At 38.8% G+C, this 14,203-nt stretch overlaps 1 protein-coding gene across 1 annotated transcript; it reads left to right on the forward strand.

Moving 5' to 3' along the window:
- Nucleotides 1-257: 257 nt before the first annotated feature.
- Nucleotides 258-13,555, forward strand: DCUN1D5 (defective in cullin neddylation 1 domain containing 5). Its single transcript, XM_085064262.1, has 8 exons — nucleotides 258-722; nucleotides 3,293-3,375; nucleotides 5,908-5,978; nucleotides 6,378-6,469; nucleotides 11,375-11,483; nucleotides 11,578-11,682; nucleotides 12,573-12,675; nucleotides 13,235-13,555. Exons 1-8 carry the CDS (start codon nucleotides 643-645, stop codon nucleotides 13,288-13,290), a joined length of 699 nt encoding a protein of 232 aa, XP_084920388.1. The 5' UTR covers nucleotides 258-642; the 3' UTR covers nucleotides 13,291-13,555.
- The last annotated feature ends 648 nt before the right edge of the window (nucleotides 13,556-14,203 follow it).

A 14,203-nucleotide genomic window follows, 5' to 3' on the forward strand; every position in this document is an offset into this window, starting at 1 on the left:
AGAGGGCCTCTGAAGGGACAGAGCGCCTCCGGTCCCGTCCAGCAGCTGCCGTAGAGCTCGGCCACCGCTCGTGCTCTCGGCAGTCGGCTGCCCCAGCCCCAGGCTCGCCTCCAGCACCGACGGGACACGGCCGGCAGCTCCCGCCCGGGTGCGGCCTGTGACCTCGCGGGCTGGCAGGGACTGGCAGCGTTGGCGCTTCCCCGGTTCCTTCCCCGGAACGCCGGCTCGCGCCCGGGCACGCGGCTCCCGCTCCGGCCGGGAAGCGCGCGGCAGCCCCGCCCCCCGAAGGAGGGCCCGGCCCGGCCCCGCCCCGGCGGCGCTGCCACTTCCTGCCCGGCGCCGTCTGTGTCCGGGTCGTTCTCGCCGTTCCCTCCGCAGCCGATACCGCCCGCGCTCGCTCCCGCCCCCGGCGCAACACCCGCTTCTGCGAACCGGGCGGCGGCGTCTGCCCGCGGCGAGCGAGGGGCGGCAGCGCCCGGCGGGGCCGGGGAGGAGCAGCAGGAGCGGAGCGGAACGGAACGGGCTGTTCTCTCGTCTCCGCACCGCCGGTCTCGGGAGGCAGCGGCGGCCGGGGGAAGCGAGCCCGGGGGGGCCTCGGCTGCGGGCCCCGGCAGCGGGGCGGCCCCGCCCCGAGGCAGGACGATGCCGGTGAAGAAGAAGAGGAAGTCCTCGGGGGCGGCGGCGGCGGACGACACCGGCCTCAAGAAATGTAAACTCGGCAGGTACCGTCTCGCGGGGCGGCGGCCGGTGCCGGCGGTCACGTCCCGGGCGAGCGGCCGCGGGGCCGAGCCGCTCCTCCGCCCTGGGGCTTCCCGGGGCGGCGGGCGGGTGAGGCTGTGCGGCCCGGCGGGCCCCGGCAGGCCTCGGCCGTGCTGGGGGGCACGTCCCGGTGCAGGTGCGGGGCTCGCCGTGCGGCCGCAGCGGCGGCGTGCGGCGTGTTCACGCCTCGGGAGAAACGCCTCCCCTTCCCGGCTGGCTTTGCCTTTGGCTGTACCTCTAGGGCCAGTGCTGGCGTTTGTCCCTATATTCGTTCTATCTCCCTGGGGTAGGCGGCTCTCCGCGTGTCTGCGCTAAATCGTCCTTTCCTTCTTTTTTTTTTTGTCTTTTTCCCCCCACCCCTTTTTTTTTTTTTCAGTGAATTGGAAGGATTGGTCAGCACACTGGAAAACAAGAGCAGGAAAGGTTTCTCTAATAAATACAGGAGTCTGAAGCATCTTGTTCATTAGCTACTGTAAAAAGGCCACTTTATGCCGTGATACCCAAAAGTTGTTTTTAGAATGCTAAGCCATTAGCACGGTGCAGCACGAGCTTACAGTGTGGCTTCCCTGAAGTAACTGTCTGCCTGCTTCATCTATTAGACCTTGTTAAGTGTGTCAGTAAAGCACTAGTTACGACTAACGTCCTGAGGACATGAGGATACAAAGGACTTACGAAATCAACGCTACGGGAATGGCTGTTGCAAGAAATTGTGCCATATGGCCTTTCTCATAGGCTGGCTGAGCTTGAGCTTAGAAGTACCCAGGCTCTTATTTTGTTATGGCTGTTCATTTTGGGTAACTATTCCAGAGCTCACTTTCATGGGTCATTGATGACCTTTTAGTTTCAGTCAGTTTATTCATTGCCTGTAAATAACTCTTCTTGTGCCAGCATTATCCATTATACAGCTCTACTCCCTCATGGTTCTGCCTCAGAGGATATTTGGAGGGAACACTTCTGTTTTCTCATACTTTATTTTGTTCACTTAAGCTAAATTATTCTGGTTTGTAATACTGACTTTCAGTTTCCTTGCTCATCTTAGCTCTTCTCTACACGTGTTCAGTTTCAGTTTGTCTTTCTGGAACACTGTTAACCAAAATTTTATGATCTTAATCTCTTCTACTTAAGGTGTTTTGATAGCTCAAAAAAAAAAAAAGCCCACACCACCAGATTCTACAGGGAGCTATTTGTTGGGCAAAAACTATGATGTAAGTGAGAGTTCATGCTAGGTGATCACAAAACATTAGATACACAGGCATATTTTTGGCATTATGTTCTTACGCGGCAATTTATTGGTAATATTCTCTAGTAAAATCTGTGATTATAAGTAGATCTATGTTAATCTGGATAAAGTCAATAAGCAATAACATACCATATGACTGTCTCTTTCTGGTGACTTGAGTTCCTAATGCCAGTTGAATGGATGGCTGTTTGTAGGACACCTTTAATTCTAGCTTTCAGCACAGGCGGCTTCATCTTGGAGACTATTGCTTTCTTTTCCAGTGAAGCTAAAAGTGATCCATGGGAGTTAAAGTTGTTCAGCCCTCTCAGAATTCAACTGTTCTTCTCCTGCTTGACATTTTAATTTTAAAATTGCAATGTGGGAGCTGCATAATTTTAAATCCTCTCATATGATTAGCTCTCACCTCATTGTTAGAAATAATGTTAGCTTGTTTTAAAAGTCTGTAATTTATGTTTGAAAGGAGTGTGCATTGGAAAGGTGCTGCAACTGCTTGCTGACTAAAGATGCCTTTGTGTGCTCGCTGTTTTTACTGGAAGAAATTCTATGCATTCTTTTAATGAATGATGAATTACGAAAATTCACGTCCGAGGCAAACTGGGTTGTGTGTTACATAATGAAGACAATGATGAGGGGAAGCTGTGTGTGCTGAGCAGCTTCAGTCTTTCCACAGATTGCACTCAACTATTCTGGTGTATGTATCAAATATCCATAGAGTTTGCAGATTCTTAGTTACATGTATAATGTAAACAAATTTACCAAGCTTTTTTCCCCAAATTTGGATGGTTAACTATAAATAGCTTGACTTTTAAATATGTCAAACTCTGCAGCTCCTGTTGACCTTAATGGGATCTGTGCATACTCAGCAGTATTGGAGATCATGCTGCTTATTAGAGGCGTAACTTTAAATGCCTGTATGTATAAATACACGTAGATAATAAGGCATTTGAATTACTGAAGGGTGATATTTTGGCCATCTTTGTGGTATTTTGGGTTTTTTTTGCTTAATATCTACAAGATAATAGTACTTGTGCATTTGAGAAAAAGTAATAGTTGCAATAAATTGGGCTATGAAATGGTTGTATCTAAAGGTAGTTTTATGTTCCAGCAAGAGTTGAGGATGACAGACATGCCCTTAATGAAATTCAGCATAATTGTAGATGTATAATGACTTTGTGAAACAATTTAAATAGATTAAACTCATAATAAACATTTTGTAATTTAATCTTTCCTTTTTTTTTACATGTGTTGTTAAAATAACACTGTTCATCTCTGTGTTTCTATATGCTACTGCAGATCACAAACATCTGGTAAAGTAATAGGTGGAGAGGAACATTTTTCAAGCAAAAAGTGCCTGGCTTGGTTTTATGAATATGCAGGTAATATGCAATGGATTCTTGTTTAAAACTATATGGGTTTGTTTTAAATAAAGCAATACATCAAATACTATTTGCATTTTGCTTTATTTATGCTGATGTAGACATAAAAATTTGTCAATATTTGCTTTCTCATAACATGCACCTGAATCAGTTTAGCTTTTATTAATACCATCTAGGTATTAATTCTTTTTTCCTTTTTTTTTTTTTTTTTTTAACTCTATGCTTTAAAATGAAATTACTGATGTTGAGCAGTACCGTGTTGAATCAGGATATACTGATTTTGAAATTGTCAAGTAGAAGTCAGGACACTGAGGGTAATTCAGAGTGAAGCTTATTTAAGTGTATCTTTCTTATGATCATTTTGGAAGGCTAATGACAGAGGTCATGATTTAAGCTTCTTGGGTTTGTTTTACAAAGCAAAATAATAGATGCTTATACTGTTTTTCCCATCTGAGAATTTGTACTAACTTTTTTTATATTCTAAATAACAAGTGTCTCATTCTAAAAGTATTTGGAGTAGCCTCTTTCAAATAACTAAAAACTGCCATCGAAGTAACAGCTGTTTTCCATGAATATGCAATGTATTTTGCATAATTTATTATAATATTGCTGCTATTTATTTACCAACTACATGGTTTCCAAATTCAGGATTTTTAAATTAATTAACCTATTAATTCCTTGTTTAGTCACTACTTAAAGTCTGTCATAACTGATTGGTGATTAAAACTCATTAATGGCCAGTTTTTAGTATGAAATGATCTGCTGATTTATTTGCCAGCAATTGGTTTAAGTATATTTATCAGGACTGATATTTTCCTTACGTTCTTTTCACAGCAATGAACTACTCTTGTTTATAGTAATCTGCTTTGCTGCTTTAAGTTTGAGGCATAGTCTTCTGGAGTAGAGTCTTTTCTAGGGAAATAACAAGTGAAAGTAAATTTTCTTGTGATAAATGTGCTTGCACATCCTTTAAACTTAATGTCTGTATGGTTTTTTTTTTTGTTGAGTCAAGAATTTAATGTAGGAGGTTCAACTTTGTTAGTTAACCCGTAATCAAAAAATGTCACATTTCTAGCACAAAGTAGAATTCCAGTTAAGTTATATACAATAGGAGACAAAATGTTTCCATTGAAAGATAAAACTGTACACACACATATGTCTGCATGAGTTGTATGTATGATTTCTGGACCAGAAAGACTGATTCAAGCTTTTACTTGTCATTTCTGGTGAACTGTTGTGTTTCGCTTCATAACTTGCTTTTTTTTTTATTTTTTGACATGTTCTATCTAACACTGTTTTGCCTTGCTTACCTAGGCAAAATGTCCTTTGCAATATTTTTCAAGAGATAGGGGTTTGTGATCTTAAGTGTCAGTTGCATTTTATTTTCCTGTAAAAGTAGCCATTCTCAATAGTTTTTATTGACAATGTTCTTATCTCACAGGGAGTAGTTATTCAAAGCACATTATCCAAATTCTTGATGGAGCTTCTGCTTACACTAGCAGTAGATAAAGTGGAGACAGGTATCATCAAGGACTCTACCTATTATAAGTAGCAAAATGTGCCAAGAAGTTGTAAAATGGCATGTGGTTTTGAAGATAAAACTTTTGCCTTTTACATGAGCTCATACTCACTAAATGTTAACGTAGTGATCCAAGACACATCAAAATACTGTGTCGACAGGCCTTTTAATAATATTTGGCTGCCCAGTAGGAGTCATTTTGGAACAGGCTTAGTCAAAATAACTGAAACCAGAGAGAGATTTAGGGGAACAAAATACTGTAGAGTGTCTGTGTGCACTCTTCAAATGCAGTGTTTTGCTGTGTTTTAGAGGGGTTTTTTTTGTGTGTGTGTTAAAATGGAGAAATGACAGCAGAACACTAACTGTTGTGCTGCTAATCAAGCTGTGTTCATTACAGCCCTAAACCTTATTCTGCTTTGTACATGGCTAACATGCTTAGCATTTCTTCAATTTATTGTTATTTTGTTTCTATTACTCAGCATCATAAAACTAATCTTACATTATTTGCAGATTCACCCTCTTCTGTGTTAGTATAAACCCATAATGTTAGCACCATCAAAGGAATAATAGCTGCAATACTAGCTCAGACAGAATAAAAAAAATTGTTGATAGAATAATTTTTCAAAGAACCTTATTCATAAAGTAACTTCAGAGAGTAGCAGTACCCAAATTGTCTTTTGGGTAAAACAGCTGACTGCCACAGTTATTGGAGTTGAGCTATGCCAATAGGAAGCTCAACAGAGTCTTTTGAGAACTTGGATCCAAAACTAAAATGGCTTGTCTGCTATTGTAAGGGGGCAACGCACAGCACAAACATTTTGGTGTAGTACATAACACACACATCTGCACAGTCACACTTGACAGAATAGTTCTAGCATAGTAGCTACTTAACAGTGCCATTCAGTGTTTTTTAAAAATACCTCAGGTGTAATATAGCCTTATTATTGTATATAACACTTGTGAGCAGTGAATGTTATGTAATATTTCAATCTGGTGTAATGTTTGATTTGAAGGTCCTGATGAAGTTGTAGGCCCTGAAGGAATGGAGAAATTCTGTGAAGACATCGGTGTTGAACCTGAAAATGTAAGTTTCTTTCATAGTACTAGTAACACGTAAGAGGGTATTAGATGATATTAAGTTCTGCATAGAGCTCTTAACTCCACTAAGCAAAAAGTTTTTCGTCTTCTGCGTGTAGGAGCTGCTCTAAGACAGTTCAGCTGAATACATCAATTATACTTGGCTGGTGTGTGAGGGTTTTTTTGGGAAGGGGTTATCATAGTAATACTTCATTTTCAGAAATCGAAATTAAGGCAAAAATTTCATGTAGCTGAATTATTTAATAGTAACAAATGTGGAGTACAAGCATGTACCACAATTGCTAGAATGTTTGAATGCTTGATTTTATTCTTGGACATTAGTAAATCAGCATTTTCATACATAATGACTCCTTTTCCTCCCCCTTTTTTTTTTTGCTTCCCCTAGATTATTATGTTAGTTTTAGCCTGGAAGCTAGAGGCTGAAAGCATGGGATTTTTTACCAAGGAAGAATGGTTAAAAGGAATGACCTCATTACAGTAAGAGTGTTTTTACATATACTAATAGAATGTTCTAATTTTATAATTGTACCTATAGCTTAATTATTCTTGCTCTCAGTTTCTTGTATGTTGGAATAAGACACAAAAAAGATTGCTTTTAGGTCTGGTCTTGGTCCACAACTGCAAAATTAATCTGATGCGTTCACTCAAAGGATTAAGTTACTGTCTAAATCTGGTTAAGTCAGGTTTTGGTGGCTTCCTTTTCTTACAAAAATACGTTAAAATATCATTCTAATTAGCAGACACAAATAAGTAGATCTGGAGATGCGCATAAGCATATCTCAGCACTGATTCTGGAAAGATTTTACTGATTTCTGAGCTTTATGCATGAGGACTGCATGGATAATTTGGCTGTTAGTATTATTTATTAGATGCATGTCAGAAATCATGCTTAATGCTTAGGTTAAATAACACCTTTTCAATTTATAAATTAACTTCTAGCTCTTTCTGTTTGTATTTGAATTTCTGGTAAGTGAATGCCCTGCTTAAAGAGATTTTTTCATACATTAAATTAACCAGCCTTTTGTGAGGCTTAGTTCAGTTGTTACTTTTTGTTTGTTCTTCGTGTAACTATTCATGGTACCTGAGTGTTTTAAGGGTGCCTTGTTATGCCACTGCATTCAGTATTAAAATGTCAGGGAGCTACTATTGCAGCTCGAGCACAGTAGGAAAGAGGGGTTGATTTTACTCTTGTCCTGTCAGTTGTGAATTGGTTTGGGAAATTTTATTGGGCAGATACCCTCCAGTTACACAAATCTATGGAGTCAGTGACTCTGGACTGACTCTCTTAACTCTTAACTGGTTTAGGATCTGGCTCCTGATGGATGCTTTCATTATTTTGTGACTATCAGCAGAAATTAAATTAAGAGCTTAAATGATTAAATTGCCTGAAATTCAGAATGACAGAGATTAAATTCTGGGCACATGATTTTTCAGATGTGGTGAATGGGTATTGGTCACTTACTTGAAGTACTTAATTTTTATGCCCAAACAGAAGCTTTCAAGGGTCAGCCCATCTACAGAATGCAAGCACAAATATGTATGAAATCAGTTACCTCTTCAGAGCTGATGTTTTGGACTTTGCTTCTAGTAATTTGCTGTGACTGGAAATCTTCTGGTTCTTTTCTGAACCAAGCTGGTCATGCTGTAGTCTTAAGTGTGTTTAAGACTGAAAATAGGGTGCTGCTGTGCATTTTATATAAACAGATTTGTGATGAGAGCACTTGCCTCAGCCTAAAGCAGTTAACCTGTATGTTTTGCTTCCCCTGTTGTTCTCTAATAAGCTGGCTATAGGCTGAGCACCTGGATGAAGCAGTGACACTCACTCAGGATACACACTCAAGATCCCTTGGCTTAAAAATATGTGCGGGTTTTGGCTGGGAGTGAGCAAACAGCTCTGTGGCACATAGTTGCCAGCTGGGGTTAAGCCATGATGAAAGAAAATACACACCTGTAGACCTGTGCTGTTGTTGCTTACTAGGAAGGGAGGATCATATGGGATTCCATTTGGAATGGAGTAATCTAGTTTCTCTTGTAAGTTTTGACAGAAGTTTGAAGGAAAAGGATTTTACACTTAAACTAACAAAGTATTACTACATTCTTGCACAGCTTTTTTTTTTTCAATTTTTGCATGAAGAAATGAGATTTGAAAAGCATTAAAAACCCAGACTGTATTCTAGTCAGAGTTATGTTATAGAATCCTTATTTCAAAATATGTGAAATGTCACACAGCGTAGTTGCATGAGCAGGATTGGGTGGAATTCAGCTCCCTAGTAAGATAACTAAATGTGTGGGTTGTGTGCAAGACCTGGATTTCTTAAACTCTTACTGCAGTTGTTGGAGATCAAGTCAGTGTAATGGAGCCTAGGGAGGTATTCATTTTGCCCTAAGACCTAGTGACTGGTCATCTGAATTGCTCTTAGAGGTTGCTTGGCTAGTCCTCTATGAATGGCAAAACCTGAAGCTTAGGACACCTAAATCTAACCTACAGTTGGATGGCAGCCTTTGGGTGCCTGAATCTTGAAGTGATATTCTCTGCATATCATTTTGTAATACACTGGTGAAGTTTGTTGCTTAGAGATGGGAAAAATAAATGTGTGGTAAGGTAGACACTGACAAAATTAAGGTGAATTGAGCCCTAAATAGCATCTTATGGGACCTAAGCAACCTAAGCTGTGAGGTTGCCAGTGTATTGTGTAGGTAGGGTGAATTCTGCCACATACATACGTGCGTGTGCATATATATATATATGTATGTATATATATATATATATGTATGTATATATGCAAGCTCTTTTCATAGCAGAGAGAAACAAGTACCTCTGCTAGACAGTTTATTTCAGCTACTTTAAATACCTCCTTATGATGAAATATATGTACTAACATTAAATGCTTTTAGTTTAATGTTTGTATGCATCTTACTGATTTTTCTTTTTAGTAAAAAACAAGCATATGTGAATAAATATGAAATATAAAACATTGGAATATCTGAGTAGGTGTTAATGAATCATCACTCTGTCCATATTAGCTATACCTCAAATGATCTCTCTACCTCAATAGAAATTAAAATACATCTGCTTTGTGGTACTAATTGAAGTTTTCTTAAAAATGTGACACAGGAATGAAAAGAGAATTTAGTAAGCTAATGTCTAGTTTTGTTGATCTTGAGGTACCATTGTTTAATGCTCTCTTTCAGTAAAGACAGTTTAAGAAATCACATCTTTTTCTAGTGTCTGTACAGGAGTTTAGTGTTAATTCGCTTGTGCTGATTGGAAGGTTGTTCTGATTGTTCGGAAGATTATTCTAAGTATGGGTGACCTCAGTGATCTATTTTATGGTGCAGCCACACAAGCAGCTGTATCTCTGTAAAAGATGAGTTTGACAACTCCATGCCTCCTTTTGGAAGAAAGTCAGTGGCTAGGTACAGAAATGCCATAAATGGCTTTAACAGAGATGTGTCCCTGTGTCAGGATCCAGAGGGTGGTGCTTGTCTGAGCATGATCCGTTGGGCTGTTTGGTTATAAATGTGCTGATGATAAATTGCTCAGGAGTCTTAACACATTTAAGAATAGCACATTTTCATACGAACTTTTTCAAAAGAATCAATTGTGCATTAAAATATGCATAGCCAATAGTACAGTAGACAATAATTGGCATTTTACTTTGCACTTAAATTTATGATTCTTTGAACAATTTTAACGAAGTAGTTTGTAAGAAATTTAATCATACTGAAATTTGCGTTTACCCATGGTATGATAAATAATTTCAGTCAAATTATATTTAACAAAATGTGTGGTAAACCCCACTATAAGTAGTTTATATATGTCACTAGTAAACTAACAACTGGAGCATTTAGGTAGATGTTAAATAGGCGGATTTGTTTTCAAATGTGTAGAACATTCTGTTGGAAGTATGAAGATTTGAACATAGACGAGATATGAATATAAAATAAGATGCTTTTCTAGTGTAACATAATGCTATTTTAAGGGTTAAACAGTAGAATACAGACCAATTAGATGGCTGAAGACAAAAAAAGTAGTTTTATCTTTAGTTAAATTTACCAAAGCTCTTTTAACAAGAGTTCTTCCAAATTTGTGTGGTTTATTGCAGAATATATTAGTTCTGTCATCCGAATATGTAGCCTAATTAGCTAATAGTTTTATTTATTTAGCACCAATGTTGGCTGGGACTCAGTGCTGCTTTAGGTAGATGCTGCTGGAGACAAGAAATAGTAAAAGGCTGCATCAGTAGGAATTGCTACATTTCTCTTGTTGTGGTCTGAGAGGGACAGACTGACAGACAGCTGTGCACACACAGGCTGGCAGATCTGAGGACAGGAAGTAGCAGCTGTGGGCAGAGTACAGCATCTCAGCAACCTGCTGCAGAGCCCCCGAAGGGCACTTGCTGGGCCTATGTGACAAGTCCATGTGGAGCTGTTAGAGGTGCAGATGTATTCTCTGAGAGGTAGGCTGCCAAAGGGGAACATGTAACCAAAGGAAGTATTTATGTACATCTGCGTTTCTGAAAGAATGCTTCTTCGTGAAGGATACAACGCAAGGTAGATGTTTGTTTGTTTGTTTAAATCATGGCAGCTTTTTAATAAGAATAAAATGTCATGTTGTAACTGTTCTTTTGAGCAAGTATTTTCTGGAGGATTAGCAAGGTTAAGTTGCATTTTCCTTTGCCATTGCTGGGGAGTCTAACCCGTTTTTTGTTTGGAACCAAAATTCCTTGCTGAGTAAAGTACATAGAGATCTTTTCTGCCAAAGGGTTATTTTTACCATGGTTTTATCCTGTCGACTAGCAGACCTGTACATTCTCATACAGCCTTTGGTTTTTCAGTTGAATAGCTGCTGACTAATTCAGGTGATAGGTTTATCAGAGCTTGCATTTATCAGTCATAAAACATCAGCAGACTAGTATGTTTTGCAGAGTGCCTGCTCAATCCTGCTGTTAGTAAATGCACTCTTCAAAACTACATGTTTAGGGTTTGCTTTTTCCACATTATTTACAGCTGGATTTTACCCCTTAATGCACACACTGAATGATGTTTTCTTCAAATTTTCATAGTGATTTAAAGATAAGAGACTGCTGGGTATGAATAAAGGTTGCAGAGTATGGAATAAAAAGGCTATTATTTAAGATGCGAAGCATGCACTTTGTATTATGTTGCAATATATTTTTACGAACTTGCTTACAGAAGCCAGCATTCATCACTTCAGTGAACTGCAAATGTTGAGCATGTTCAATATTCGTTAAGTCAGTTTCATAGTATTACTCCTGTATATCTGATGATTGCATTTTAGTTTATGTTTGCTGGCATTTTTTTCATTGCCTAAACATTGTGGTTTGGACTTCTAATGTTATTTGTTTTTTTTATTTTAAGGTGTGACTGCACAGAAAAATTACAGAGTAAATTTGACTTCTTACGGTCACAGTTGAATGACATTTCATCCTTTAAGAATATCTACAGATATGCCTTTGATTTTGCAAGGGTAAGACTGCTGAAATGTTAAACAAGTTCTTACTTTTATTTATTCAACAAGCTTCTACTTGACTAGTTTCTATGCTTTCTTTATTCAACCTTAGGAAAAAGACCAGCGAAGTCTTGATATTGATACTGCAAAGTCTATGTTAGCTCTTCTGCTTGGAAGAACCTGGCCACTGTTTTCAGTATTTTATCAATACCTGGAGGTACAAGTTTCCTTGACTTTGTGAATGATAGCATAGTAGTTGAACTGTTGTGTGAAAAGATTGTGACTGTGTTGTTTTACTCAAGAATGTATCCATATTGCTCCCCTTCCCTTGCTTAATGTGCTTATGAAACATCGATGTTCTTGTATGCATCACAGATCCTTATCTTCTTCCCTGTGTCCCATGCCCTTTCTGTTATCAACGGCAGCTAAAATTCCTTCTTAATTATATTGTAAAAATAAGTTTTAAATTAAATAGTAGAGCCCCATTAGTCTCTTCAGTTGTGTCTACGCTGCGTTTCAGATTTGCTCTGTGCAGACACAGTGTGTAGATACCTTTATCTCTGGCTGTCTTTGGAAGATTCTCGTCAGCTCAGCTGCAAGTGACTGATTAAAGTAAAAGTGTATAGGTTGTGGAACACATTAGGCTTGAGACTATTGCCTGGCTTCAAAACAGTACTAACATTGCAAAGTAGATGTCCTTATAATCATAATGGATTGTACCCTGAAGAAAAGAAGATTTTTTTTTTTTTTTTTTTTTTTTTTTTTTTTTTTAAAGCGGTTCGTTCTGGAAATATATCTGAACTAGATATGCCCCACTTCAGGGCAAGGCAAAAGTATACCAGTTTTTAGAGCTTAACATGGTGACTTCCTGATCCCCATGTGTTTTGATTCTGTCCTGATCTTTCCAGAAATCATTTTATGTCATTTCATAACTGTGAAATAGGTTCATGTGTAGCATTTTTTAAAAGGAAAAACCAAGTAAATAGCAGCCATTGTTACCCATTAAATTGTTTGTTAGGAACTGATTGAAGATAAAATGAGATAAATGAGATGGAGCAGTACCAAATGCCACTTGACATTTTAATATTTTACAATTATTTTTCCTAGCAATCGAAGTATAGAGTTATGAACAAGGATCAGTGGTACAACGTACTAGAGTTCAGCAGGACTGTCCATGCAGATCTTAGCAACTATGATGAAGATGGTGCATGTAAGTATTCTTAATGTTTTGCTTATTCAAATATTAGCAGAGAATTTTAAAATTGCATAAAACAAATCTCTGTAACAGAAACAATACTGTAAGGTATAAAATATTTCTTCTCCAACAATGTATAGAAAAACAGCCCTGATAACCATCCATCTTCAAACTGCAGATATTAATTGTTGTTAATTGTATGTCAGTAGTATGATGGTATACTCGAGCCAGCTTCTATTCAGTGAGGATCTAGTGAAGGTGCTTGCTGCATGAAACTGTAGACTTGCAAATACAACTATAAACAGCAAACTCTCATTTTGTACTAGTATATAATAAACTCTATTTTAACAATTTTAGCCCATTTGCTGGTACTTGGGGCTGAACTCTCCACCTGGCTGGTAGTCAGTCATGCTGTGGCTGAATTGCCTAAGTCCCATTTTGGCCCATGTTCTAATTATTCACAATAAGATTGTCATGGCTGTTTCCTAGACCAGTAGTTTTAACCCTCATACTTTGAGAGAAGATGTTTGAAAGAGATTGGCAAATGTAACTCTTAAGTTTTGTCCATTTGCAGGGCCTGTACTTCTGGATGAATTTGTTGAATGGCAGAAAGTTCGTCAAGCGTCATAGCAAGAATTCAAAAGAAAATGCAAAAGATTTTTTTGGTGCCCGCCTGTACACAAAGTAATGAGAAAAAGGATTGCATTTTCATTTATAAGAAAGACTTTACAGTAATTTTTTTTCCTTTTTTAAGGAAACTTTCTTGTTACATGTGATATGGGCATTGAACCACACCTCTTCTGAGACTGAAAGTTGGAGTTCTTGTTTTGAGTCTTATGTTTATAGCATTTATTTCAGAACAATAAAGATTCAGATTTGTGACAAAGGCCTAAAAGTGAAGGATGTCCCTTGAATGTGAGTGTGGTGTCTATTTTTAAAACCAAATCTATAAGGTTGTCTTTCTCAGAAGTGCCCTTTGCTATGAATTTTTGAAGACCTTAAAAATACTTAATTGGCACTGTTGCTTGCTGTTGGTATGATTGTCTCGTGTGGCAAATGTTAGAAAGAATGACTGATTTTGGAAGCCCTGGGTGGGAGTTTGCTAATTTGTGTACTAAGTATTGGTCATGGCTTGTGCCGCAGTTTTCAGCTCCTTGTGGAGATAAAGGCCTTAAACTCCTACTATTGTTTTTTATTTCTTTGTTTATTCCCCATCCAGTGGCATGGCATTTCTAGGCAGGCCCTTTTAAAGCAGAAAGGTCTGGAGCAAAAGGCTCTTTGTGCAGAATGGCTGAAAACTAGTTGTCTGTACTTCAGATGCTGAACAAAGATACTCTTTGGTACAACAAGGCAGCTTCAGACTTTTCCTGCTTTTTGGATTGCTTTGTGTAAAAGTGCAATTTATATTTTAAAAGGGAAAGCTGGGAAGACTTGGTTTCAAGCTTTGCTTCTTACGTGTTTTAGACTGGAGGCACTCATAACATGACTTTTTTTTTTCCTCCCTGGATGGTTTTCATAATGTAAATCAAGAAGCAACTAATTA

This window comes from Lichenostomus cassidix, chromosome 1 (genome assembly GCF_008360975.1).
Source record: "Lichenostomus cassidix isolate B80296 chromosome 1, HeHo_3.0, whole genome shotgun sequence".
NCBI lineage: Eukaryota > Metazoa > Chordata > Aves > Passeriformes > Meliphagidae > Lichenostomus > Lichenostomus cassidix.